Below are 27653 nucleotides of genomic sequence, written 5' to 3' on the forward strand. Positions count from 1 at the left end.
TGTCCTGTTGGTTTCAGTTGGAGATTCAAGCAAGAAATTTGTTTATTAATCAAAGGAATTGAAAAATATAGGGATTGAACTTTGCTTAAATTTCCCATAATTGTTGGTTAATCTTTAAAACGCATTTTTTATTATAAATTACAGGGATGGGGAAATGTTGAATTGTTTTTTTTTCTTGATGCCTTTCATCCACTTAAACACCCTCTTTCTTTTTTTTAATTTAAAAAATTTATTTTTTATTCACTCACTGTAAGATACAGTTACAAAGCTTTCATGTTTGAGTTTCATCATACAATGATCGAACACCCATCCCTCCATCAGTGTACATTTTCTACTACCAATGTCCCCAGTTTCCTTCCTCCCCATTCCACCCCTCCCCCTATCTCATTTCCTTCTTACTCTCTCTCTACTTTGGGGCATTATGGTTTGCAGTAAAGATACTGAGAGGCAATCATGTTTGGTCCTTTATCTACTTTCAGCACACATCTCCCATCCCGAGTGATCCCTCCAACCATCATTGACTTAGTGATCTCTTCTCTATCCCAGCTGCCTTCTCCTCCAGCTCATAAGGCAGGCTTGACACCATGGAGCAATCTTCCTGGCCCTTGTCTTTACTGTCCTTGGGTATCAGTCTCATATTTTATGCTATTTTATATTCCACAAATGAGTGCAGTCATTCTATGTCTGTCTCTCTCTTTCTGACTCATTTCACTTAGAATGATGCATTCCATGTCCATTCACTTATAAGCAAATTTCATGACTTCATTTTTCCTAACGACTGAATAGTATTCAATTGTGTAAATGTATCAAAGCTTCTTTAGCCAGTCATCTGCTCTTGGGCATTCAGATTGTTTCCAGATTCTGGCTATTGTGAACAGGTGAACAGTGCTATGCAGCCTCTTTCAAGCTATCCTATTTGAACTTATCTTTTATGCTTCTCTGATGTGAAAGACTACATTTTACTTTCTCTTTACTGATGTTAAACTAATTTATAGTTGCCAAACTTGACAGCATCTATCAGAAAACTTAATCTAAGGTTGGGGATATGGTTCAGAAGGAAGTCACTTGTCTTGCACGAAACTCCAGGTTCAATCAATTCCTGACATGAAAGAAAGAGAAATAGAGAAAGATAAAAAATGAAAAGTTGCCCTTGTATATCTTAGTAGCACAAACTCTTCTGTAGATGACTACAGAAAAATAATTAGCACTTTAGTACTTATGAGTTACGATATTAATCACCACCCCTGCTTACTGAGCTCTAGTACATACTTTGCCTATATGGGATCTGATTCTTAATTTAACTTTGTACAGGAGATATAATATTATTTATGTTTTATTGGGGAGGAAACTGAGGCAGAATTTTAAGGTTATTTCCAGGCAATGCAGAGAACAGTAAAATCAGAAATGAACGAGTGGCATATGGACAGGGTGTTTTTGATGTAAGCCTATAACAACACTCCATGTTATCTTTATTTCTTCTCTGGGGTCTCTTAGGCTCAGAGAAATGAGTTTTAGAGATCAGATTCAGAGCCAATAAATGTCCGACAATTTGGACATTGACTTCAGAGGTTGTGTTCTTCCCACTTGGGTTTGCCCCATCCCTGTAGAGGTATGGGATGGTGAACTTCAATATGTGACTATGTTATGTCCCCAAAGTGCCACGTGTCTCACTTTCCTACTTTCTCATTCTCTTGTGCCTCTGATGAGGAGCCGAGGTGGCAGTGGATACTCTAGACCAGGGCTTAGACTTTTCCACTTATGAATAAGAGCCAACAATAATCTAATAGCTTTCAATAGAGCAATTCTTTTATGACACCAGGAATATATGTATATAAAATAAGCATTCGCTCAAGCGGGCACCAGTTACATCTCCATTGCATGACTTGTTGTTACTGTTTTTGGCATATTGAATACGCCATGGGTAGCTTGCCAAGCTCTGCTGTGTGGGCAGGATACTCTTGGTAGCTTGTCAGGCTCTCCGGGAGGGGCAGAGGAATCGAACCAGGTCGGCTGCATACAAACAAAATATTTGCTGGTAATAATTCATAAATAAATTTATTTTAAAGCATTTTTAAAAGAAGTGATGATTTCCATATAGTTTGTCTCAGGCAGAGAAAGAGACTGAACAATGCTGGGAATAGGTAAGATTCACGAGAGCACTTTTGGGGCCACTTTTATGATTAAGAGAAAACGCCAAAGTAGGAGTCTTGGTTTCCAGCCTGAAAAATAGTCGCAGACACATTAAGTATCAAAGTATGATGACATTGTTTAAGGCATAGTGACCAATTTTAAAGGCTGGTAAAGTTAACCTCATGGTTTTATTTATTCTCTTCCTCTTTCCTCCTTCTCTTCCCCGAAGACATTACATTGAATACACACATGTGCTTGCAAATACCCAGTGTATGTTCAGTCCAGACATTCTCCCAAAGGCTCCTTGAATCTCTGAGGAGGAGTAAGTCACGACAGAACACCTTATTAAGGAAGAGAAACATTTTCCTAATGGTGACATAACCTGCTAGGATTTCTTTAACTCACAATGAAGACAGTGTTTAACTTCATGTGGAACAGTTTCAACTTCAGACCCTGCCTGGGGGCCAACCTTTGTCGGCAAAACAAAAAAGGATGCCCATTACAAGCCTGTTGCCAAACAACATAGCTTCTCAGCCCTCATCACTCCCTTTAGTTAAACAAATACTTTGCCAAATATTTGAAGCCCTATTTTTTTTTAATTCCAGGCTAGCTCAAATTATTGGGCAAGGTGGATTTCTGTATTAATCCCTTGTAGGTTGAACAGAGGCATTATTCCTATTTGTTACCCCTGGTTGGGAAAATTTTTCCTTACCTCTCTGGTTTTGGGGAAGGACTGAATAATGTTTATTCAGATACATTAATTAAGGCAGAAGGTGGTAAGTTCCATAGGCAAGGCCGGGACCAATTACAGGTGAAGTTTAAGGTGAAGAGACAGATAAAGCAGAGGGCATCCAGAAAGAAATGTCACTTTAATAACCCGTGGTCAACTGGTGGCGTTTCCACAGCAGGTGGTCCCTCTGCAAATGGGCTGAGTCAGAGATAAGATAGAGCGTATCAAAGTGATGGAAAATAGCCAAGGTTTGTGCACTGTTGATCCAAGGAAATGTTGACTGGTGCCAAATGTTTCATAGGCCTGCTTGGTTTGTTTTGTCTGCCTACCTTCCTACTTCCCTTCCTTGAACAGCACTCATATTCTTTAGAGCCTAACTTTTTAAATTGTGGGTCATGACCCTTCGTGGGGTTATATAATAGTGTGGGGAGGGTTACAACATTTTTAATTTATTTTTACTTTTTTTTTTTAAGGGCCACCCTCAGCAATGTTCAAGGCTTACTCCTGACTCTGCATTCAGGGAACACTCCTGGTGGGGCTTGGGGAAACATATGGGATGCTGGGGGTTTCACCTGGGTCAGCATGCAAAGCAAACACTCATCCTACTCTATTATTTCTTTACATCAAACATTTTTAATTTTAGGGGCCAGAGAGATAGTACGTGGGTAGGGCATTTGCCTTGCACACGGTTGATCAGGGTTCAATCCCCAGCATCCCATATGGTTTCCTGAACACCACCAGGAGTGATTCCTGAGTGTAGAGCCAGGAGTAAACCCTGAGCACTGCCAGGTATGGTCCAAAAACTAAAACTCAAAGAAAACCTCAAATTTTTTGTTTTAAAACATTAATGATTTATTATCAGTAAATATTTGATTTCTTTATCAATTTTACATATCCAGCGTACATAAAAGTTGCTCAGGCTGAGAGGGGTTGTAAGTGGGAAAAAGTCCGTAAGTGACTAAAGAAGTCCTGCTTTAGAGTGTGGCCCCTGCACCATTCTGAAACAAATGATACTGCCACCTTCTCACATTATTTTGCCTTCCTCATTCCAGGCTTCAGGCTAGCCCAGGATGGTCACATGACCCAAATTTGGCCTATCAGAGCCTTCACACTGATGTTTGTAGTGAGGTATCTTCCATTATCTTCCATTATGTTGCAGTTCTGGAAACTTTGGAGCAGAGCTTTTTTTTTTTTTCTTTTTGGGTCACACCCAGCAATGCTCAGGCGTTACTCCTGGCTTTGCACTCAGGAATTACTCCTGGCAGTGCTTGGGGGACCATATGGGATGCCGGGGATCGAACCCGGGTCGGCCGCGTGCAAGGCAAACGCCCTACCCGCTGTGCTATCGCTCCGGCCCTTGGAGCAGAGCTTTTAACTGAGAAAGACAAGTTAGTAGTGGGACATAGTGTGAGTAGGTAAATAAATGGAATTGGGGATAGAATACTGCTAGATTTCAAACCCCTTTCCTATTCTCTGGGGCCCTCTCGCTACCCATATTTCTCCCTTTCAAGGCTTGTATGTTAAATTCTTTCAGTTCTATGAGGTGCCCTCAAATACCTCTGGTAGTCTTTGCTCATCCTCTTTTAGTTTTGTTTCTTTATTACTTGAATAAAGCTACTGGTAATATGATAGGGATTACATTGACCTGTACATCGATTTAAGTAAAATGGCCATTTTAATAATGTTTATTCTAAGTAAAAGCATGGAATGCCTTTACTTCTTTGTGTCTTCTCTTTCCTCTAGAAATGTCTTTCAGTTCTCAGTGTACAGGTCTTTCACCTCATTTGTAAGATTTATTCTGAAGAACTTTATATATTGTAATGCAAATGTAAATGGGATTATTGTAATAATTTTCCTTCCTTTCCGTTCACTTTGTATAGAAATGCAACAGATTTCTGCTTGTTGATTTTATATCCTGCTGCTTTACCAAACTCCTTCATTCTAATAGATTTGTTGGTGAAATTCCAGGGTTTTTCCACATATATTATCATTTCATCTGCAAGACTCTTCTTTTCTGATTTTGATTCCTTTTATATCTTTCTTGCCTAACTGTTCTGGCTGAAACATCCAAACAGTGTTGAAGAGCAGGGATAGAAGTAAATTTCCATGTCTAGTTGCAGAGCTTAAAGGGAAAACATTTGTTTTTAATGTTAGTGCTGGGTTTGTCACACATAGTCTTTATAACTTTGTAGAGGAATGCTTCTACCATTTCAAATTTATGGTTGTTGGATCCTGTCAAAGACTTTTTCATCATAACTGATATGAGCCTCCAATCATTAGGAAAGATGAGTAAAGGAGGCTCGTAAAATCTCAGGGCTGAGTGTAATAGATACCTTACTGGTGCCCGCTCTAGTAAATTGACAAACAACAGAATGACAGTGATACAGTTATATATATATATTTTTATCCAATTTTTGGCATATCCAATACGCATGGGTAGCTTGCCAGGCTCTGCCACATGGGCTCGATACTCTAGGTAGCTTGCCGGGCTCTCCGAGAGGGGCGGAGAAATCGAACTCAGGTCGGCTGTGTGAAAGGTGAACGCCCAGCCGCTGTACTATAGTACAGTGAGTAGTGTATTTGCCTTGCACATGACCAAGGCTTCGATCCCTGGCATCCCATATGGTCCCCTGAACATTACCAGGAATGATTCCTGAGTGCAGAGCCAGGAATAACCCCTGAGCATTGTCAGGTGTGACATATATATATATAATAAAAGTAAATCATCACTGTGATGATTTACATATATATAAAATAAAAGTAAATCATCACTGTCACTGTGATGATTTACATATATATATATAATAAAAGTAAATCATCACAGTGACAGTGATGATTTACTTTTATTTTATATATATATATGTCACACCTGGCAATACTCAGGGGTTATTCCTGGCTTTGCACTCAGGAATCATTCCTGGTAATGCTCAGGGGACCATATGGGATGCCAGGGATCGAAGCCTTGGTCATGTGCAAGGCAAATACACTACTCACTGTACTATTGATCCAGCCCCTGTACATGATTTTTATCTTTCTTTTTGTTAAAATGGTGTATTACACTTTTTAAAAAATTTTATTGAATTACCATGAGATAGTTACAAGCTTTCATGTTTGGGTTACAATCACACAATGATCAAACACCCATCCCTCCACCAGTGCATATTCCCCACCACCAATATCCCCAATATACCCCCCCTTTCCCACCCTCCCCCTGCCTCCATAGCAGACAATATTCCCCATACTCACTCTCTACTTTGGGGCATTATGGCTTGCAACACAGACACTGAGAGGTCATCATGTTTGGTCCATTATCTACTTTCGGCACGCATCTCGCATCCCGACTTATTCCTCCAGTCATCATTTTCTTAGTGATCCCTTTTCTATTCCATCTGCCTTCTCTCCTCTGTGCATAAGCAGTATTCCAGTTATGGAGCAATCCTTCTGGCCCTTGTATCTACTGCCCTTGGGTGTCAGCCTCATGTGATGTTATTCTATATACACTGATTGTTTTGAATACATTGAACCATCCTTGTGATCCTGGGATGAGTTTTACTTGGTCATGATGTATGATTTTCTCAATGTGTTACATTTAGTTGCTAAATTTTGCTGAAGTTTTTGCATGTTGTCAATCAAAGATGTAGTTTGTACTCTTCTTTTGTGCTGTCCTTTTGTGATTTGGGAATTTGGGTGATGCTGGCCTCATAGAATGTGTTTGGGAATGTTTTCTATTCTTCAATTTTAAAGGAGTTTGAACAAGCCGGGTATTAGTGCCCTCTCAATTTCACTTTCTCTCTCTCTCAAGTTCTGAAGAATTCATTGGTAAAGACAGCAGGCTTTTATTCTTTTGATTATTGCTTTGATTTTTGTACTTGTGATTGGTCTGTTCAAATAATACCTGCCATTTTCTCTGCTTTCTTGGCTTAGAAAACCACGGTCCCTCACTTTACTCTGAGCCTGTGTTTATCTTTATATCGATATGAGACTCATGGATACACAGTTTTGGAGGCTCCTGATTTTTGTTTATGTTATTTGCTTTATCTATGCAAAAATCTGTCTTGTGAGTGTGCAATCAGACCATTCACATTTAGGGTTATTATTGTTTCTTGGGTCTTACTATCTTAAATCTTTTGTTTTCTGGTTGTTTCATATTTGTAATGTTTTTTAAACTTTCTTATATTTTTATTTGTCTTTTCATGTGATGGCTCACCTTGGTGATTTTCTTAATTTCTTCACTTATTTTTCTAAGTGCCTCTTCTTCAGTTCTTTGTTTTATGATTAATGTAGGGATTTAATACTTTCTATATCTGATAAAAGTTTATTTTTTTGTGTTGACATCAATACATATTTATTTAATTCCAATTTCCCCTCTTCTTCCTATACTTTTTAATCTTTATTGTTATCTCATGTCACTATTGTTTTTTCTTTCACTATATAGCTATTTATGTCCTTGCTCAAAATTTTGTGATCTTCAATTTTTTCTTTTTATGTAGAAGAATCCCTCTTATCACTTTTTGTAGAGCAGGTCTGGTTGTAGTAACCTATCTTTGTTTGTCTGAAAAAGCCTTTATTTCTGTCATATTTGAATGGTGATTTTTCATAATAGAATCTTAGCTGGTATTTTGTCTTTTTGTAATGCATGATATTCTATTTTCTTTTAGACTGTTGGTTTCTGCTAAGAAGTCTGATTGAACACCTGATAGAAAGATCTTTTTATGTTACTTTTTTCTTTAGTGTGTTATTCTACTCTCCTATACTCTATAGGTTTCTGCTAAGAAGTCTGATGAAAACCTGACAGAATTACCTTCTTATAGTTAATTTTCCCCCCCTACAGTCTCTAATATTTTTTTATCATTGGCTTTTGGTAATTTAATATATGTCCTAGTGTGAGCTGTTTTGGATTTATAACTTTGGGTGTTCTTTCAGATTCTAAATTTGCTTATTTTCTTAGGTTTGGGAATTTCTTGGCTATTTATCATTGCTCTGAATTTGGTGTCTGCTTTCTTCTCTCTCTCTCTTCACTCTCTAGTACTCCCATAGGTCTTATGTTTACCCTTCTAATGAAGTCTGATTTTTTTCCATAGTTCATCTTTCTGAAGTCATATTAATCTCTCCTTTTCCATTTTAATTTATTGCTATGGTTTTATCTTCAATATCTGGTATTCTCACTTTAGCAATTTCTAATGCCTATTGCATTAGATTGGGTTTTTATAAATGTGCTCTTTATGCCTAGTATCTCTGGAGGGATTTTTTGGGTGCAATCCCAATCAGATCTCATGGAACCCAGGAGTTACTTCTCAGCAATTCTCAGCCAATTGGGCTGACAGTTAAGTGCTACGCCTGAGGATGCAGTGATGCTCTGGCTCTGTGATACTGGGGATTACCCAGGTCACCCCAGCAGTGCCTGGGACCGACCAAGACTTCACTGTCAGTTCTGGGGGCTTCCAGGGATGATCAGACGATTAGGTGGTGCCAGGAATCTAACCTGAATCAACTGCATATAAGGCATGTACCTTAACCCTTGTGTTATCTCTCCAGTTCCTCTCTTCGGAATATTTAAGAATATTTTGTCTTGGGGCTGGAGCAATATCACAGCGGGTAGGGCATTTGCCTTGCACGCGACTGACCCGGGTTAGATTCCCAGCATCCCATATGGTCCCCTGAGCACCACCAGGAGTGATTCCTGAGTGCATGAGCCAGAAGTAACCCCTGTACATTTCCAGGTGTCACCCAAAAAGCAAAAAAAAAAAAAAAAAAGAATATTTTGTCTCTTTAGTGAAGACCTTTTTTGTACTCCCGTAGCTATTTTTTGATATCTTGGATTGACTTCTTAGTTGTTTTGTTGAGATTCTCTAACTTTGTCTTTTTCGGTTACTTTTCTCTATCTTCACTTCCTCGTCCAATTCTGTGTCTTGAGGCTTACCTCTGGAGATGTGTCGGACTCTTTGAAGAATTCCATCTTAATTTCACAAAAGTTGCCTGCAGAATTTTTTTGCTTATGTATCAGAGTTAGCTTCTTTTGTTTTCTATCAGATAGATGATTTTAGCTGATTAACAGGCACACTGGGTTATGGGTGGATGAGGCTTTTTTTGTGTGTTATATATGGTTGATTTTTGTTTGTACTCTAGTGGGAAGCTTTGCTTGCCAGAGTCTATTGCCATACTCTGCCATTTTTACACAAGTGCACTCTGAAACAGTTTTTAGCAATTTCAAGTAAATAGTTCTTCCACTTCCATTACTTTCCAACAGAAGGCTCTTCCTTTCCTTCGCTTAAGGGTCTTTTTTGAAAACCTACCTCGAGTTCCCTCAGAGTTCACCATTATGTTCTTGATGTCACTCTAACATATCACACATATATGTATATGTGTATATATTTATATCTTCTTATTGTATTATGACAAATTTTCAAGCTGGAGTGATAGCACAGCGGGTAGGGCATTCGCCTTGCACGCTGATGACCCGGGTTTGATTCTTCCGCTCCACTTGGAGAGCTCAGCAAGCTACTGAGAGTATCTTGCCCCCACGGCAGAGCCTGGCAAGCTACCCATGGTGTATCTGATATGCCAAAAACAGTAACAAGTCTCACAATGGAGACGTTACTGGTGCCCGCTCGAGCAAATTGATGAGCAACAGGATGACAGTGACAGTGATACAGTGAACAAGTTTTCAATGTCTTTCATTTTTAAACACTGAGTTCCTTTAGGTTGGAGATTAGCTGTCCTGTTTTTACATTCCTGATCCAAGCTGGCAACTACTGAGAACATATTGTAGCAAGATCAAGATACTTCTTATTTTGTCTAAAATAGATGTGGTCTTCCTTATGAATCTCAGCCTCCAGACCCTGCTGGGGGGGAAAGTGCATATTTTAGTCTAATGCAGAAAACTTGATCTGATATAGTAATGGAAGCAGTCCTTTTCAGCAAATGTTCAGTCTCTTTAAATAAAATATCCAGGTTCTTAGGTCTCTTCTGAAGTTCATTTTCTTTTCTTTTCTATCTTTATTATGCCAAGCAAGGATTGAATATGATTTCCTAGTCAGAGTAGGGTTGGGGGTAGTTGAGGAAGGAAGAACCTTGGAAGCCAACTGGGCCCTCCTGGTTCTAATTGCACGTATCCTTTCCTTGTTATCCATCAGAACCTGGCACTCTTCTTTACTGACTTGGTCAACCCACACTTCTGATAGATACCTTAGACTTTTGCCCATTACTGCTGACTAAGATACTTCTTTAAAAACGCCAGCTATTTGGCTCATTTCTTTGCATTCTACTGGGTCCCTTTTCAGGCCACATACGCCCACCTCATCTTCTTTCTGCCCCTCTCAAGACCTGTGGAATTAGAGATCCATTCTTACTATTTATAAGTGGTGGTTTTGCCACTTGCTGCTTAGGCAGACTGGCTCTGACCCTGCTCTCCCTCCAAGTATGCTTGGTACTGACAATGTGCGGGACTCTCTGGAATGTGATCTCCTTTAAGCCCCAAACGCAGGAAGATGAAACCCCTCTCAACCCTCTGAGTAGCTTCCAGCTACCTCACATTCCCCCCCACAGGTCTCACCCTACTTTCTCTGAACGGTAGTGAATCTCCCATTCAGCTCTCATTCTTGCCACCCTAAACAGATGTACAGAGTTGCTCAGATCATGGAACCATTTTCAGAAATCCAACAGGGTTTCCTAACCTGGAAAAATCCAGAATCATTAGAAGGAAAGTCAAGCAGCACATGAATTTTGTTGTTGATTCATTAATTCCAAATGTTGTTGACACATACAAAGCGTGTAGAAGCTGCTTTTCAACAGAGAATGCTGTGTTTGCCAGCATATTTCCAGTCTGTAGTAGAAATCCATTTTCAGACTCTGTAGAGGGTAACAGCACAGATGGCTCTTGAGAGGGATACTAATATTAGAGTTCCTCAGGATTTTTGAAGTAGACAAGATTAATTTTATGCGCCCGTGTCTTTCCATGTGATAACAGGATTTGAATGATGCAGAACATTTCCTGTGATGAGAGCCTTCAGGAACCTCTTTCTCATTAACCTGTTTACAGTTTTGGTCTATAGTCACCTGAAATGTTCTCCTCAAAGTCCTGCCTCATTCTTTGAGGTCTTTCCTCTCTAACCTGTGTTTGTATAACATGATAGACTTTGTCCCCTCAAACTTTCCACTCTTTAGGCTTACTTGCTTTATGTCTTGGAGAACTACAGCAAGAAAGCAAGGAACCGCTGATTAAATCTAATCACACCAAAGTCCATGCAGCACACATGACTGAACATCTCCTTGATGGCTTGGGGGGAAGTGAGGGCAGAAGTTATTTACATATTTGAGAGTCCTTCTCTTTCAAACATAAACATGTGTCCTTTTGAGCGCTACTTTGTGCCACTATAATTAGGAATGAGGACTTAGGGAGATTTGGAAGAAAATAGTTGTTATCTGAGAACTGTATTTTCTTTACCTCCCCTCGCTTCTCTATCTCTTTCTGTCCAGTGTTTTACCAGGGTGGGGGGGAAAGACTCTCTTCAATAATTTTGCTAATTAGGTCTTTCAAAACAGAATAGAATCCCTTTTAGAAACTGATTTTAGAGTCCCAAGTTGTAACTTGTCATTTAGAAGAGGTTTTAAACTGCTGTTCCCAGGAAGGGCAGAGGAACTCTCACCTCAGCACTCCTGGGATCCGTTAACATCTGTCGGTCCTCAGCTGTTAGGGCTGCCAGTCTCATCTCATCATGGCTCTATTTTCCTTGCACAGGACCCCAGGAACATGAGGTAAGTTCTGAGGGTTATCTGTTTCAGTGGGATCTATGTTTGAGACTGTGGTTTAGCTGGGTGTTCCTAGACACTTCTTGGTATGGAATAAAATCTTTAGAGTTAACACTAGCTTCTGTTGGGCCCATAGGAAGTGCCTGGGCTTCAGGTAATTTTCAAATCTGGGTGAGTATATCCTCAAGTTCTGCTCAGAATATCGAGGTCTGAAGAGTTTCTAGGCCAAGACTAATAACAGGACAATCCTCGGAGAACTTTAGAAGGAGGTTAGGCAGGGGGATAAATGGCAGTTTCTACCTGAGAATGTTCTCGTCTACTTGTGAAGATGGTCTTCATCTGGGGAAAGCACAGACCACTGGCTCAAAGTACTATTGGGGACATTTCAGGATTCAGTGAAGTGCCCTTTGAACAGTGTTTTGGGATTGAGGGAGGTCATTGTGAGCATCATGTTTATGTTCTGTTCCCATCATTGAGTCGCCTTGACTGGATGAGCATGGTTCATGAATCTTAGTCTTCTTCCTGCCACGTGAGTGTTAATACCTCATGTACTTAGGCACAGAGTAGGTTGGCAGAGGGAACAAACCAGTATCAGCACTCTGAGGCAAAATATTTCCAGTGAATTCATTTACACATCTTATCTGATAGGTTTGACTTACTAATAACCTATTTTGCATAAGATTTCACACCTGTTCTTTTACACAAGAGACAATTTTTAAGACATGGCTTGTTTAATTTTTCTTATTTTAGGTATACAAGTAATTACAATCAGAAGTATATGAAGTAACAGATGAGCTGAAAATAAAAATAACTTGTAGTTCATTACTTAGAACAGTGAATACGCTATTTTATCTTTCCAGTCTTTTGATTCTCCTGTGTATTGTTTGGTGGTTAGATATTTACTGTTCTATTGATCTTTTCTTAATAAGACTCACACAGGCATATTTCAGGATCCCATCTCCAGAGGTAGCAACACTGACTCAGGAAATGAGCAAAGGAATCTAGGCATGAGCCATACTAGAACATATTAATGAAACTTCTTATGGGGAAGTACAGACACTGTTCAAGAATCATTTTCCTTGATTCACAATCGAATTTTCAGCAAACCTGATGGACAAACTATTTAATGGACTACCAAGAACTGCCATTTACTGGCTGAGTGACCTTGGGAAGTAAAATCACTTAAATAGCCCTAGAGTTCCCTACTCTGTTAAGTGTAAATAATAGTATGTATCACTTTAAAGGGTGGTTTGGAGTGGAGGTTACATGTACACACACAGACACACAGACACACATCATATGGTACTTGGTTGATAGAAGTAGTATTCTATTTATGTTAGCTACCATAGTGGTGGTATCCAGTATCATCACTCATTATAGGCAGTGTTCAATAGATAACAAATTGCCTAATAGTTTGTTCTATCTGTTTTTGATCTTTTCCCAGAATTTTAACCTAAAAACTCATCTTGATTGTTTCATTTTTCTGTTAGCAAATAAAAACAAAACAAAGTTACTGATATTTTTAAATAAAGAAATTAGAGTGTGTATTCTAGTGTTCCTGCTACCGGTGGGCATGCATGTCTAATTGTTCTGCCCAGAAAGCTCCTAGCTATTGCATTGATCTGTAAAAGGGGGAGTCTGCTCTCAACTCAAATCCCAACCAGGGAGTTACTTGTTTTTCCAGAAAGTACAAAATAAAAATCTGCTATTACAGGAGCATGGTTGACACAGGACAGAACACAGACAACATGGGTAGGAAGAGCTCACAAGGAGTACAGGAGCCTCATGACTTCTTTGGGGACTTGTTAGGAGAGAGTGCAATGAGAAAGTTAGTAATGACTAATTTGAGGAGATTTTTTAAAGTCTGATGAGGTAAAGGGCAGTGGAAAGGACCCTACAGGAAACACAACACTTGGCTGTGAAAGATAGCCATTGAATGTTGGAAGAAAGAAAGAATGCATAGATGAAAAAGTGAATGAATGAATGAATGAATGAGAGAAAAAAGTTATCCTCTCTGCACAACCTAGAGTAGAGCAGGAACAGCTGAGCAGCGTGTGCGTGTGCACAAACACACACAAAACTGCATAATTTTAAACTCCATTAAGTGTGAATAGAATCTTAGTTGTACCTACTTCAAAGTTTTGGTACTCATGAAGAAATCCACTTATTTTAACAATATTGTATATTATGCGGATGACATTTGACATTGGGGAAATAGTCAACAAAGTATTCGAAGTTGCTATTCTTGTGAAGTTCCTATGCTAAAAGGAAAGACAATGTACAATAAATGTACAATATGATTTGTGTTATGTGTCTAAAGGAAAATAGGGCAGGGCTTATGAAGATGCTTTTATAGTGATAGTGGTTAGGAAGAGCCTCATTGATAAGATAGCATATGAGTAGAAACATAAACAAAGTGATGAAGCAAGCCATCCTTATGTCCAGGGGAAGAGTGATCTTTGTAGAACAGCAAGTTCAAATGGCCTGGGGCATAGATCAGCTAGGACAGTGAAGATGGAGTGAGTTCAGATTAGGTGAGGGTGGAGGAGGAACAGATTATGTAAGCATGATATTGTGATTTGAAATGAGAAATACTGCTTTGTGGTCTTTCTCTTTTGGGTGCAGAAAGAGAATCTTCTGCATTATAAGGTGACCTTTGAACCTAAGGATTTTGATTGGTTCCCAGGGAGTCAACCTTGTTATTTCCAGATTGCAGCTTCCAGTCTCACCCCTTACCCCCCAAGGGGAGATTTGAGTTTGTCACTAATGGCCGATGATTTAGTCTAGCAAGCCTATATAATAAAACCACCTAAAGATGAGGTTTAGAGAACTTCTGGGTTGGTGAACTCATAGTGGTTTGGGGAGAGTGGTTCCACTTGAAGAGGGCAGGGAAGCTCCACTCTCCCCTTCAGACCGCTCTGTGTCTCTTCTCTAGCTGATTGTTGCAGAGTGACTTCCTTGTATAATAAACTAGTGATTTTGTAGGAAAAATGTATCTCTGAGGTCTGTGAACTTCTCTTGCAAATAAATTGAACCCAAGGATGGGGAAGAGGAAGATGTGGGTACTCGGCTTTACAGCCACGTGCTCAGAATGCAGGGGACAATCTGGGTGGGCAGTTGCTGTCTAGAGTTCAAGGAGAGCATCCAGGTGCCTGCATGTTTTTGCAGGCAGAAGCACAGGGGACAAACCTGGGCTTCCAATTGGTGTCTAAAGTGGAGGGTGCTCTAATTAATGGACTGAGCCCCTAATAGGGTCTGATGCTAGTTCCATATAGATAGTCCCATAATCGTGTTGAATTGCATAAAACCCAACTGATGAATGAACACTGCTTATTTGAATATGCACAATTGTGACCCAGAACCATTTTAGTATAGCAGTGTAGGGTGTATGGTAAAGCTGAACTTTTACTCAGAGCGAGATGGAAAGTTACTTGAACATTTTGCAGAAACTCATCATTTAATCAAACCCTGTGTGGAAGGATTGCTTTTTCTCCATTGAGCAGAATAGGCTCTGGAGGACTGAAGAGTGGAAGCAGGCAGAGTAGTCTGGAGACAGTATTGGGCAGTCCACTAAGTAGGAAGTGGTAGTGGCTGGCCCTAGCCAGGCAGTGTAATGGATGGGGAAAAGTTCAATGTTGGATCAGTTTGGTTGTGGGAAAAAAATGAAAAAGAAAAAACAAAACAGTCAAGGCAGATCTAAAGACTTGCCATTGCTGGGAGGAGAAAAAATCAAGGGTTCTACTTTGTATGTGCTGGGCAACTCAGTGGAGATAGCAGGAAAGTGGTTGTGATTTGGGGAAAAGATCGAGCTTGAGATGAAAAATCAGATCTGAAAATCACAGTATGTTGTGACATGTTGTTCGATGATGCAAGCAACGAGTGGAGGGTGTGGGAAGGTAAGAGATTAAAAAATTGATCCTGGAGCAGGGAAGCCTACCCAGACCCAGAGATGCAAGGAATGGAGAAGGAGAGGCTGGAAAGAGGGTGTCATTCAAGAGGCAAAGTGGTGAAAGAGAGCTCCCAACTGTATCCAAAATTACTTAGGTTTTATGAATCGAGAATTGGCCACTAACTTCTGTGACAAGAAGAGCAGGTGTGACTGTGCTGGTTCCTGGGTCAGCAAAGTGCTCAATTGAGCTCAAAATAAGTCACACATTTTGCAGTGGTTAGTCACTCCCAACAGATCATTCTATTGTGTTCCAAAGGTTGTAGGTTTCACGTTAAACTGAATGTTTGAATGACTCTCTTAGACCGAGAAGCCCTCTCCTGACTTGAGTAGGTGAGAATTTGGCACCCGGAATGGGCCAGACCAGGTGAGCAGCAGGTTTGCATGCAGGTTGCCTTCGCCAGGTTTGTGTGCCACTGGGTGTGGGTCTCTTACATAACCTGTCAAACAGGACACGTTTTCCTTTAGTTACAAAGCCCTCAGCTTCTCTCCTGAAGGAAGGGTTGGAAATCCTTGGCAATGAGGTTGCAGAGGTCCTAGATTGCAGAGGCCTTAGGGTGATCTGTTCTGTTCATTCTTTCTTGCCAGCTTTAGGGTCATTCTAAATATCAGAGGGAGATGTCTATAGCAGCCTCTACCCCTTTCTCCTCACTAAAATCCATTTCTTCCTCATTCTGGGGCTGAACTAAATTAACTTTCAGTTGTGCCTCCCGTTCAGCAAACTCCAGCATCTCTAGTATCGCAGGGAAGTGCCCATGTGGAATTTCTGCTTCAGGAACCCTTAGATCACATTACAAAGCAGTGAGAATAATGGCAGAGAACTGGGGATCCCCTCTGAGTTGCTGTTTATCCTCTAGGCACTTTCCAGGGCAAATCTGGCTCCAGTCCACTTCATCATGTTAGAACATTGGAGTTTCTGAAACCCTGCCTTTGTTCGTGAGCAACGCCATCCCTGATGGTCTTATTTCATTCTTTGTTCACCTTTCAGTTATAATCCCTCCCATTTCACAAGATCTCATCCTTGAGTCACTGGAGGTAAACCTTACCAGTAATTTGTCCTTTTTCCCCTCTCTTTTTGCTAAGCATGTTCATGATGGACTTTTAAAAAATGTCTTACCTTGACTAAGTCTGAAGTAAGAATCACAACATTTTAATGTCATTTTGCATAGCTAATGGAATGTTATGTGTATTCCAGTTGCCATGGCTTGGTTTCAAATATGTTAAATTATAATCTTAAGTTATAAATTGAAATCAGTCTTTAAATTTTTATTCTTTAAAAATATTGGGCATATATTTATATATTGCATTTGAAGTAACGTGCTTAATATAGTATTTGCTAGTATGCTTTTGGTGAACAAAGTTACTTCACCTTCTCCACCACCGAAGTGCCCAAGACCCTCCAACACGGACTTTATGTCACATCTGGTGTCTGTCTTCCTTCCCCACTTCCTATTCCTCCCTCCCTCATCGTTTTACAAACTCAGTTCTGAAATCAGAGTCCAAAGTATGTTTTTAAGATATTGGATACTGTCTATTCTCTTGCTTTGTTTCATTATATATCATATGTGAGAGCAATAATTTGCTATTTGTCTTTCCTCTACTTGGCTTAAGATAACTCTCTCTAATTTTATCCAGGTTGTAGCATCTTTCCTTTAGCTTAGTACTATTTGTGTGTGTGTGTGTGTGTGTGTGTGTGTGTGTATTAAGAACAATTTCCTTATCCATTCATTAGACATTAGGCAATTGGGTTGTTTCCAGATAATGGGTATTGTAAATAGTGCTACAATGAACTTAGGTGTGCATATATCTTTCCATGTTGATGACTTAGTGTTTTTAGGATAAGTGCCAAGGAGTGAAATTGCTGGGTCCATTTTCTGTGAAATCTTTATACTATTTTTCCATAGAATTAAAACCAGATGATAATCCTACCAACAGTGAATGAGGGTACCTTTTCCACCACCAACAGAGTTGTTTCTGTTCTCTTTGTTATAGGTGATTCTCCCTGGTGTAAGTAGGTATCTTCTTGTCATTTTGATTTGCATATTCCTGCTAATAAGTGATGATGAACACATTTTCATTGCTTATTTGCCATCTGGATATCTTTTTTGAGGTAGAGTTTGTTCATCTCCTCTTCCCGTTTTTGGATGGCATTGTGTTGCTGTTGTTGAAATTTGTGAGTACTAATACATCTTGGATATTAATCTTTTGTCAGAGGTATCATATGTAAATATTTCCTCTCATTAGTGTGTCATAGTTTTAGCTTTATTTTCTATCACAATGAAAAGACTTTTTAGTTATAGTCCCATTTGTTTAGTTTTGTTTTCTTTTTATTTATTTGTGTGTGTACGCGCGCGCGCGCGTGTGTGTGTGTGTGTGTGTGTGTGTGTGTGTATTGGGCTCTTCTAGTTCAGTGTTTGGGTCTTGTGGGTCACTCCCAGTTGTGCTTGGCACTCAGGAGTGCCACTCCTACAGGCAAAACCTACACTCCAACCTGCACTGCAACTCCAGTGTTATATCTCTGGCTAACTCTATTTTTATTTTAAGAATACCATAGCTATGAAAGTCATTTCCTTATATAGTAATAGTAAGCACTTGCATATCTTAGTGCCAGATAACATTCGAATGACTTAAAATTTATTTTAATTAATTAATTTATTTATTGGGTCACACCCAGCGATGCACAGGGGTTACTCCTGGCTCATGAACTCAGGAATTACTCTTGGCGGTGCTCGGGTGACCATATGGGATGCTGGGAATCGAACCCGGGTTGACCGAGTGCAAGGCAAATGCCCTACTCGCTGTGCTATCTCTCCAGCCCCGACTTAAAATTTTTAAATAATTTAATACTCACAACAAGCTTGTAATATATATATTTTTATTGTTAGTCATATTTTTCAGATCAGGAAGTAGAGGGAATTTAAGTAACTTGCCCAAGGTCATACAGTTAATTGACAGTGGAGTGAGTATGACCTTGACCCAGACAGCCTAATGTCCATGCTTTTAACTATTATAGTGTATTGCTCTTCACTGGTTTGAGAATTGTGGCCATCTGGATGGGAGTTGAGTTTTGGTTACTTTTATACTGTCTCTGAAATGTCAATTATTTAAAATACTATTGACAGAACTAAAGGTTTTAATTTCTAAGAAAATCTCCTTACAAAACAGCATTAATTCAAGAACAGGAGTTTGTGTTTTTTTGATAGTACCACATCCTAGCAAATGCTTTAAGAGCTTTTTTATAGTTCTGACATTGATCATAATTTCTCTGCTAGCACAGAGTATTTAACATGAGTGAACTTCATCTATATTGAAATATTATTGGAAAAATAACAATAATAATGTGTTCTCCCTATCTAGATAGGGCCTAATGCTTTAGTCTGAGTTCCAGATGGGAAAATACATATAAAATAATGGTGTAGCTGACTTGTTCCTGAAATACAGCTCAGTAGACCTTTAATTGTTCAAAGTGTCTAAGCATTTCAGGACATTTGTCAATATAGTGAAATTTTATATATGATTTCAACATAATACAAATGAACCAATAAAGTACTACTTACTGAAAAAAAAAGAATTTTTATTTTTTGCAATTTTTTTCCTATATGCTCATTGAAAAAGGATCTGAAAGACAATTTTTGGCAATCATTTATCACCTCATTTGTAAAACTGCTTACATATGGAAGCAATAAAAGCATATTTTCAAAATCTTGAAAAGATTAGTTTTTCAGAAAAGGAACCATTATAGCTATCTCTTTAGGTTGAAACATTAATTTAAGCATTGTAATAAATGAAGCTAATGTTTATTTGAAAGCTCATTTTATTTTGAATTTCACTTTCCCCCCACAGTTACAAATATCCTAGTTTGAACCCATTACTTGCAGTGATTAGCATTGATGTTACTCAATGAGTAAGGATCTTGTAAGTCTGTGTCATCTTGTGTTTTCTCAGTATCTACTGATTTCTAGATTCCATTAGTTTCTGGTGTTCTTGGCCAGGAGAGAGTAGGAATGCTTCAAGGAGTTATATGAAGAGGAGACCTGGCATCAATTTTATAAATAGTTGCAGTGAGTTATCCAGCATATCTCCATGGAAGGTAATGGTGACTGATGTAGAGAGAAGAAAAGCTTTGCTTTCTTGCTGCTATATATTTCTGTATAGTGATGTCTTCTTCAAGAAGACTTCCTGTCTCAGTGAAGTCATTGCCTAAATGGAGGATTATGAAGTCTTAGACAAGTCTTCCAAAGTGTAAGGTGATGTGAGGAGGGGTAAAGGCTATTGATCTTGGAGATTGCATCCCAATGTAATTCTAGATGACTCTGAGTGATTCAAGGAGAAAGTCTGTTTGGCAGTCTTGTATCTTGCATGCATATCCTCAGACTTTCCATTATGACGCAGAGAACAGGGAACATAGACTCTAGCTTCATTAGGCAGTTGTATTGAGTCAGTACATAATTTTATGTTTCTTTTTTCAGTTTATTTAGTTCTCTTCTGCTTTTGACAGAATACAGGCCTTCTATTTCAGTGGGGTGGGGAGGATTTCTTGGCAAAGTAACTTAATTTGTAAAAAAGATGAGTCAATTCAGTGACAAATACTAGAGAATATATTAGAGCTATGGCTATATTAAATGCTGAATCTATGGAGTTAAAGCAGTAGTACAGCCAGTAAGGCACTTGCCTTGCTCATGGCAGAACCATGTTCAATTTCTGGCACCACATGTGGTCCCCTGCTCCCCTCTGGAATAGTTACTCTCGGTAGCTTGCCGGGCTCTCTGAGAGGGACAGAGGAATCAAACCCGGGTCGGCTGCATGCAAGGCAAACGCCTTACCCGCTGCGCTATCACTGCAGCCTGCAGTCCTAAACAAACAGAAAAATAAGAACTGTGAATCTGATAGAGGAGTGATAAACTCTTGGGAGATAGTGACTTAATAATTTGCTGTTATTAATTTTGTATCGGTCCACAACTTCTTTGATACCCTTGAGACTAAATTTGTTTTGGATTCAGAATTTTCAGGGTTTGTTGGTCACATTGCTTATTTTAAATACTGCTCCTGTAAAAGACACTGAAGAAATGCACCTATAAGCACAAGATTATTTAGCAAAAATTTTGAGCACTTGTATTTTTACCCAGTAAAATAGAGAATATACACAGTTCTCTGTGAGGTCAGGTGAGGTCTTTCCACCACATATGTTTTGAGCCGAACTTAAGAAAAAATTTTGATTTTCAGAACTTTCTGGATTTAAGAATTGCAGGTAAGAGATTATGAATATATCTTTGAAATTAATCACATCATAGTCTAAAAAATGGATCAAATTAATCTACAAAGAAAACAAATTAGACCCAAAGAAACCTCTGCATATTATTTGTTTTAACTTGGGTATTATCTCAGTGTTTCTGATCTGTCACCTAGGGTCAGTTAGATTTTTGTGTGTGGGGGAGAAAAATTGATATTTTTACATAAGTAAATATGCACACAGATAAAGTTATGTGCATGAAAGCAGAAGTCATTCCTGGTCCTGCTTATCGCTGAAGACTGAGGATCAGCATTGAGCACACAGAACTTTTTCTCTTGGATGATTGTTGGGCAACTGATAAACATATTTGCTGGCATCAGGCAGTTTGGGACAATAATTCATTTGTTTCTATTTTACAAAGTAAGCCTACCAATTCCTTGCAGTTATTCTCTCAGATATAGAGCCAGTTTCTAGACTCCTCATTGAGGAAGTTATAGCTGGGTAGTGATGGGAGTGGTTAAGTCAGGGCACTGAAGAGCTTCCCAAGAGTGATGACAGAAATGCAAAGTGTTTCAGTCTGTTAAGCTGACATTTGCAGAACAGTTAAACTGGATTAATTACCCTTCAGAGGGCCATGTTGAGTTATTTGTGATTGTTTCCCAAACATTCTGTACAATGACAGAATGAGAAAATATAGTAATTGATTCTCAGTTATGCTTATGCAGTATTTATAGGTTTTATATTATTGTTCTTTAAATGATTAAAGAAGCTATAGTTTAAAAAAGCTGTTTTCCATGTATATTGTTAATATATTAGGAATTTACCCTCACTTTGAAATTTGGGATGAGGAAGTGTTATGTATAGAATTTGAAGCCCTGGTTACATAGCTCCTACAATCATATCGTTGTAACTTGTATAATGTCATTGAGGATTTTCTAAGGAAGAACAGAATTTTTTATTCCTGATACATAAGATTAACCATTAATAATATTTATTTCATTTCTGATTCTCTCCCATGGATTTCTATGTACTTTATGATATGATTCATAAATAAGAAAGACAGTGGGACATTTCTGATGAAAAAGAGAAAACACTATCCCTCCTCTACTCACTCATGTCACCTTGTTCAAATGTCAGTAGGAGTGACATTTGTTGTTCATATAACATTGAATCCCTCCTTTAATACCATTTATAGATAGTGGTAATTAATTATGTGTAAGTTTAGCACATTGTGATTACTATCCATAATCTTGTTCCTCACCTTGCTAACAATAATGGGATGTTGGTCCCTCACTGTTATCACTGTTATCCCATTGCTCATCGATTTGCTCGAGCAGGCACCAGTAACGTCTCCATTGTAAGACTTGTTGTTACTGTTTTTGGCATGTGGAATATGCTACGGGTAGCTTGCCAGGCTCTGCTGTGCGGGTGAGATACTCTCGGTAGCTTGCTGGGCTCTCCGAGAGGGGTGGAGGAATCAAATCTGGGGTGACGGCGTGCAAGGCAAATACCCTACCTGCTCTGCTATCACTCCAACCATTGGTCCAGCAGCACTTAATAAGTACCCAATAAATATTAACAGTTGGTCTAGCAATAGTCAATATTTATTGAGCACTTATTAAGTGCTAGATATGTATTAAGTCCTTTGCATTTCTGAATTCATTTACTCTTCAACCACACAATGAGGAAAACATAGTAATCATCTATTTCATACATGAAAAAACTCTGTAAATATATCTGAAGATTAAGTAATTTAGCCAGAGTCACAGGAAAAATGAGGCATTCTCACTTGTATGTTTTGTTGTCTTCATTTTATATGTTTTGTTGTACTTCTTGTCCACACAGTACTATCTCAGCTTTTAGGGACTTATGTTTGAACAACCTCATCTATTTGAAACAAAGCCGAGGATGTGCATATAAGCACATTTCTGTCATTTAAATAAACTAACACTTTCTTTGTATGAGATAATGCTTATTGTGTAAACTTGCACTATTTTGGGTTTTTAATAAAGGGTCATTGATGCTTCCAACTTCTCAATAAACATGAAGTGAATTTTAGGTTGTTAGAAACTGAAGACTGAAAACGTAGGTGTGTGGGGCTATGTAGAGTGGCAGAGCATGCGCTAGCATACACAAGGCCTGAGCTCAGTTTCCAAATCTGCACTCAGCATTGCTGGGTGTGGCTCTGGTGGCCCAGGTACTGCACAGCTGCTGGCTTGAGCCTCAGAAACAATATTTGCTGTCCACTATTCACAACAGCCCAAATCTGGAAACAACTCAAGTGCCCTAAAACAGATGACTGGTCATAAAAACTTTGGTACATCTACACAATGGAATACTATGTAGCTGTTAGGAGAAATGTAGTCATGAAATTTGCTTATAAATGGATAGACATAGAGAGTATCATGCTAAGTGAAATGAGTCCGAAAGAGAGGGATAGACATAGAAGGACTGCACTCATTTGTGGAGTATAAAATAACATAACATGAGGCTGACACCCAAGGACCATAGATACAAGGGCCAGGAGGATTGCCCCATAGCTTGAAGACTGCTACATGAGCGGAGGGGAGAAGGCAGATGGAATAGAGAAGGGATCACTAAGAAAATGATGGCTGGAGGAATCAGTCGGGATGGGAGATGCATGCCGAAAGTAGATAATGGACCAAGCATGATGACCTCTCAGTGTCTGTGTTGCAAGCTACAATGCCCAAAAGTTGAGAGACAGTATGGGGAATATTGTCTGCCATGGAGGCAGGGGGAGGGTGGGAAAGGGGGGGGTATACCCTGGATACTGGTGGTGGGGAATATGCACTGGTGGAGGGATGGGTGTTTGATCATTGTGAGATTGTAACCCAAGCATGAAAACTTGTAAGTATCTCATGGTGATTCAATAAAATTAAAAACAAAAAAAGAATATTCGCTGTCTACCTTTGAGCTGAGTGTATTGGTAGTGGCTCCAGATACCACCCCCAGCACTGTTAAATGTGGCCTCTACTAAAAATTGGTTTTGGGGGCAGGAGAGATAGTAGAGCAGGTAGGATGCTTGCCTTGCACACGGCTGACTCAGGTTCAAACCAGACACCTCATTTTGTCCCCTGCACCACCGGGAGTAAGCCCTGAGTATTGCCAGGTGTGGCTCCCAAACAAGCAAAAAAGCAAAAGAGCTCCAACAGCAACAAAAAAATCCTACAGAAAAACACCCAAAATACCTAACTAATTGATTAAAAAAATTGTACTGAAGTAACATCGGTTTGCTTGAGTACATAGCATCCCTACTACCATGCCCTTCTGCCATGTCCTTCCACCATAATCTATTGGATCTTTTCAGCACTCCCTCCCTGTGCTCTCTCCCTGTAACCTTAGTTCTGTGTCAGAGTCTAAGGGTTTACATTGACTGTACGCTGTCTGTTCCTTTGCTTTAATATATATATATATATATATATATACTTAAAAAATATATATAACCCAGGATTGAGATTATCCAGTATTTGTCTTTCTCTTTATGACTTATTTCACTTAGCAGGAACTCCTCCATATTATCACTGCATTGTATTATATTCCATTTTGGTTTTATATATCTATATGTATCTACTTTTTTTATATATGTCTATCTATATATAACATCTTCAATATCTGCTTATTTGCTTTTATGCACTTGGGTTGTTTCCATATCTTGTTTTATATAAAGAATACAGCAGTGAACACAGGTGTTTGCATATAAATAAATTAGTCTTCATATATTATTGGTATAGATAACTTGGAGTGAAATTGTAGGATTATATGGTTGTTCTATTTTAATTTTTTGAGTACTTTCTATACTGTTTTCCATAGAGGCTGAACCAATTTACATTAGCATTAATAGTGAATGAAGGACTCCTTTTTCTCCATACACCTGCTATTGTTGCTATTTCCAGTTTTTAAAATATTGTTATTCTTACATATGTGAATGGCATCTCATTGTTTTGCCTTGTCCTTTTCTGATAATAAGTGATGCTCAGAATTTCCTAATGTGTTTGTTGACTAGCTGGAAGAATGATTTGTTCAGCTACTCTCCCAGATGATATTGTGTGGTTTTTGTTGTTGAGTTTGGCTAATTATTTATCTCGAATATTAGTCCTTTGTCAGATATATGAGACAGGAATAATTTCTCCCATATCTTTTTGTTAATGGTAGTTTCTTTTGTAGTGTAGAAGCTTTTAGATTTGATGAAATTCCATTTGTTTATCTTTGCTTTTCTTTGTTTTTATTACTTATTTATTTTTTATTTTGGGCTCTGTGGTTTACAAACTGTTAATAGAGTTTCATACACAACATATTTCAACATCACACCCTCCATCCAGGGACCCACCTCCCTCCACCATTGTCCTAGTGTCTTTGACCCACTCCACCATTTTTGCTATAAAAATCCTATTTGTTTTACAAAAATATCTCACAACTGAAGAAAACAGTGCTTGAAGCGAGCACGTATTTTTCTATGCAGAAGTTCTCATTCTTTGTAAAAATTTTTAGATAACAAAGAAATTACAGATATAGAAAATACTTGCATGTAGATCCTAATATGTGAAAATAGTATAGTGTCAGCTTTTAAAAAATTTTTTAAATTTTATTGAATCATTGTGGGATAGTCACAAGCTTTCATGCTTGGGTTACAATCTCACAATGATCAAACACCCATCCCTCCACCAGTGCATATTCCCCACCACCAGTATCCAGGGTATACCCCCCCTTTCCCACCCTCCCCCTGCCTCCATGGCAGACAATATTCCCCATACTGTCTCTCAACTTTTGGGCATTGTAGCTTGCAACACAGACACTGAGAGGTCATCATGCTTGGTCCATTATCTACTTTCGGCATGCATCTCCCATCCCGACTGATTCCTCCAGCCATCATTTTCTTAGTGATCCCTTCTCTATTCCATCTGCCTTCTCCCCTCCGCTCATGAAGCAGTCTTCCAGCTATGGGGCAATCCTCCTGGCCCTTGTATCTCCGGTCCTTGGGTGTCAGCCTCATGTTATGTTATTTTATACTCCACAAATGAGTGCAGTCCTTCTATGTCTATCCCTCTCTTTCGGACTCATTTCACTTAGCATGATACTCTCTATGTCTATCCATTTATAAGCAAATTTCATGACTACATTTCTCCTAACAGCTGCATAGTATTCCATTGTGTAGATGTGCCAAAGTTTTTTTGACCAGTCATCTGTTTTAGGGCACTTGAGTTGTTTCCAGATTTGGGCTATTGTGAACATTAAAAAAGGGCAACCTTGATTTTTATCTGGGCCTCTCCAGCAGTGTTCAGGAAGCCTAGAGCCGTTCTTGGTGAGGAAGTACTGCTTGGGCCCAGTGATGCTGGGGACGAACCAGCAAAGTTACTCAGGTTCCAACTGGCAATGCCTGGTAGTGCTTCAAGACTCCTGCATAAACTTGGGGATTAAACTTGGGTCCTTGAATGTGCTAGGCACATGCTCTTGACCCTCTGATCTACATCCTCAACCCCTTGATGTTTCTTTTGTCTATGATTAGAAGTTAGATCTTGGGTCAGGAATAGCTCAAGTACTAGAGCAGTGCGTAGTATAGACAGAGTCCAGAGTTCGAACCCCATAAGTGCCTAGCTACCCCATCCCCACCAGAGCACTGCAAAATGTGTCCTCAGATGCCCCTGAGCACTGCTGAAAAGCTACAGACCCACAGTCTATTGGTGGTGTCCCCAGGGTCCCTTGCACTGTGAGGTGTCAATCCCATCAATTTGGCTATAAAATAAATGGTCATTTTGTTTTTCTTCCATTTCCCCCCATTAGATCGCTCCTTTGAGGTCTTCAAAAAATCCAAGCACCCCTCATCATTCCTTGCTGCGGGCCAGATTTCTGACATGCTGAACGGGGGTGATGAAGTCTATGCCAACTGTATGGTCATAGATCAGGTAAGGTGTGAGTGTCAGGGAAGGGGGAATCTTCTCTCTTTCCAGAATCTGAGCAGGTGAGAACCTCAGTAATGTTTTGTTCTGATTTTCTGCCAGAATCACTCAGGTGCTGATGTAGGGGAGTCTCATTATCAGGGACTTTTACTTATGTCCTTCAATCAGAACATGCCCCATCCGACTCTACCAAGAAGACAGGAGGGGAGGTGTATTGAGCCACTTTCAAATGAGAAGTGTGATATTTTCAGTGGGATCAAAATGTGAAGTGAGGGACTGGAGAAAGAATACAGAGGGTAGACACTCAGCCATGAGTAATCCCTGAGAGTCAGAATTAAACCCTGAGCACTGCTGTGTGTGGCCCCCAAAAAACCAAAACCAAAACCAAATATAAAATGATCATTGGGATATCAATTTATTTGCTAACACTTCTCAAACAAATGTCTGTAGGAACAGATTAAGTAATGTTTGTATTCAAAGCAAGCCAAGGATTATAAGCAAGAGTTTATGTTCAACCTCAAATACTGCTGTCACATAAATTACTTGTTAATCCTTACAACACACCTATTACATGTACTTAGGTTATAGAACTTTAATATTAAAAACTGAATGGTGTCATGTTACAGGGAAGCTGGAACCTTTTAAAGTCCCCACCCATTTCTAGATGGAGATTTATTATTTATAGCTCGAAAGGCAGATGGTTGGATTTGGGTATCTGTAGATGGATTTATTCTATACTTTATACTCTTAATCAGTATTTTATAATTTTAATTTTTTGTTTGTTTTTGCCCCACACCCAGTGGTGCTCAAGGCTTCTGGCTCTGTGTTCAGGGACCACTCTTGGCAGGCACGGGAGATCATTTGAAGTGCTAGGGGTTGAATTGGTTGGCCATTTGTGAGGAAAGTATCCTACTTTCTGTACTATCATTTTGGCATTGTTAATTTTTTTTTTAT

General features: G+C 39.2%; 1 protein-coding gene across 4 annotated transcripts in view; it reads left to right on the forward strand.

Moving 5' to 3' along the window:
- ARHGEF28 (Rho guanine nucleotide exchange factor 28) overlaps positions 1–27653 on the forward strand; it is a 362811-nt gene that overhangs the window by 215327 nt on the left and 119831 nt on the right. For all 4 annotated transcript variants that reach the window (XR_008629316.1, XM_055132605.1, XM_055132609.1 and 1 more), the window contains one exon: positions 26584–26705. Coding sequence is in view for 3 of the 4 variants with exons in the window: in XM_055132605.1 (XP_054988580.1) it covers positions 26584–26705 (122 nt within the window). In the remaining variant the exon portion in view is untranslated. The remainder of the gene's footprint in view (positions 1–26583; positions 26706–27653) is intronic.

This window comes from Sorex araneus, chromosome 1, assembly GCF_027595985.1.
Source record: "Sorex araneus isolate mSorAra2 chromosome 1, mSorAra2.pri, whole genome shotgun sequence".
Lineage (NCBI taxonomy): Eukaryota > Metazoa > Chordata > Mammalia > Eulipotyphla > Soricidae > Sorex > Sorex araneus.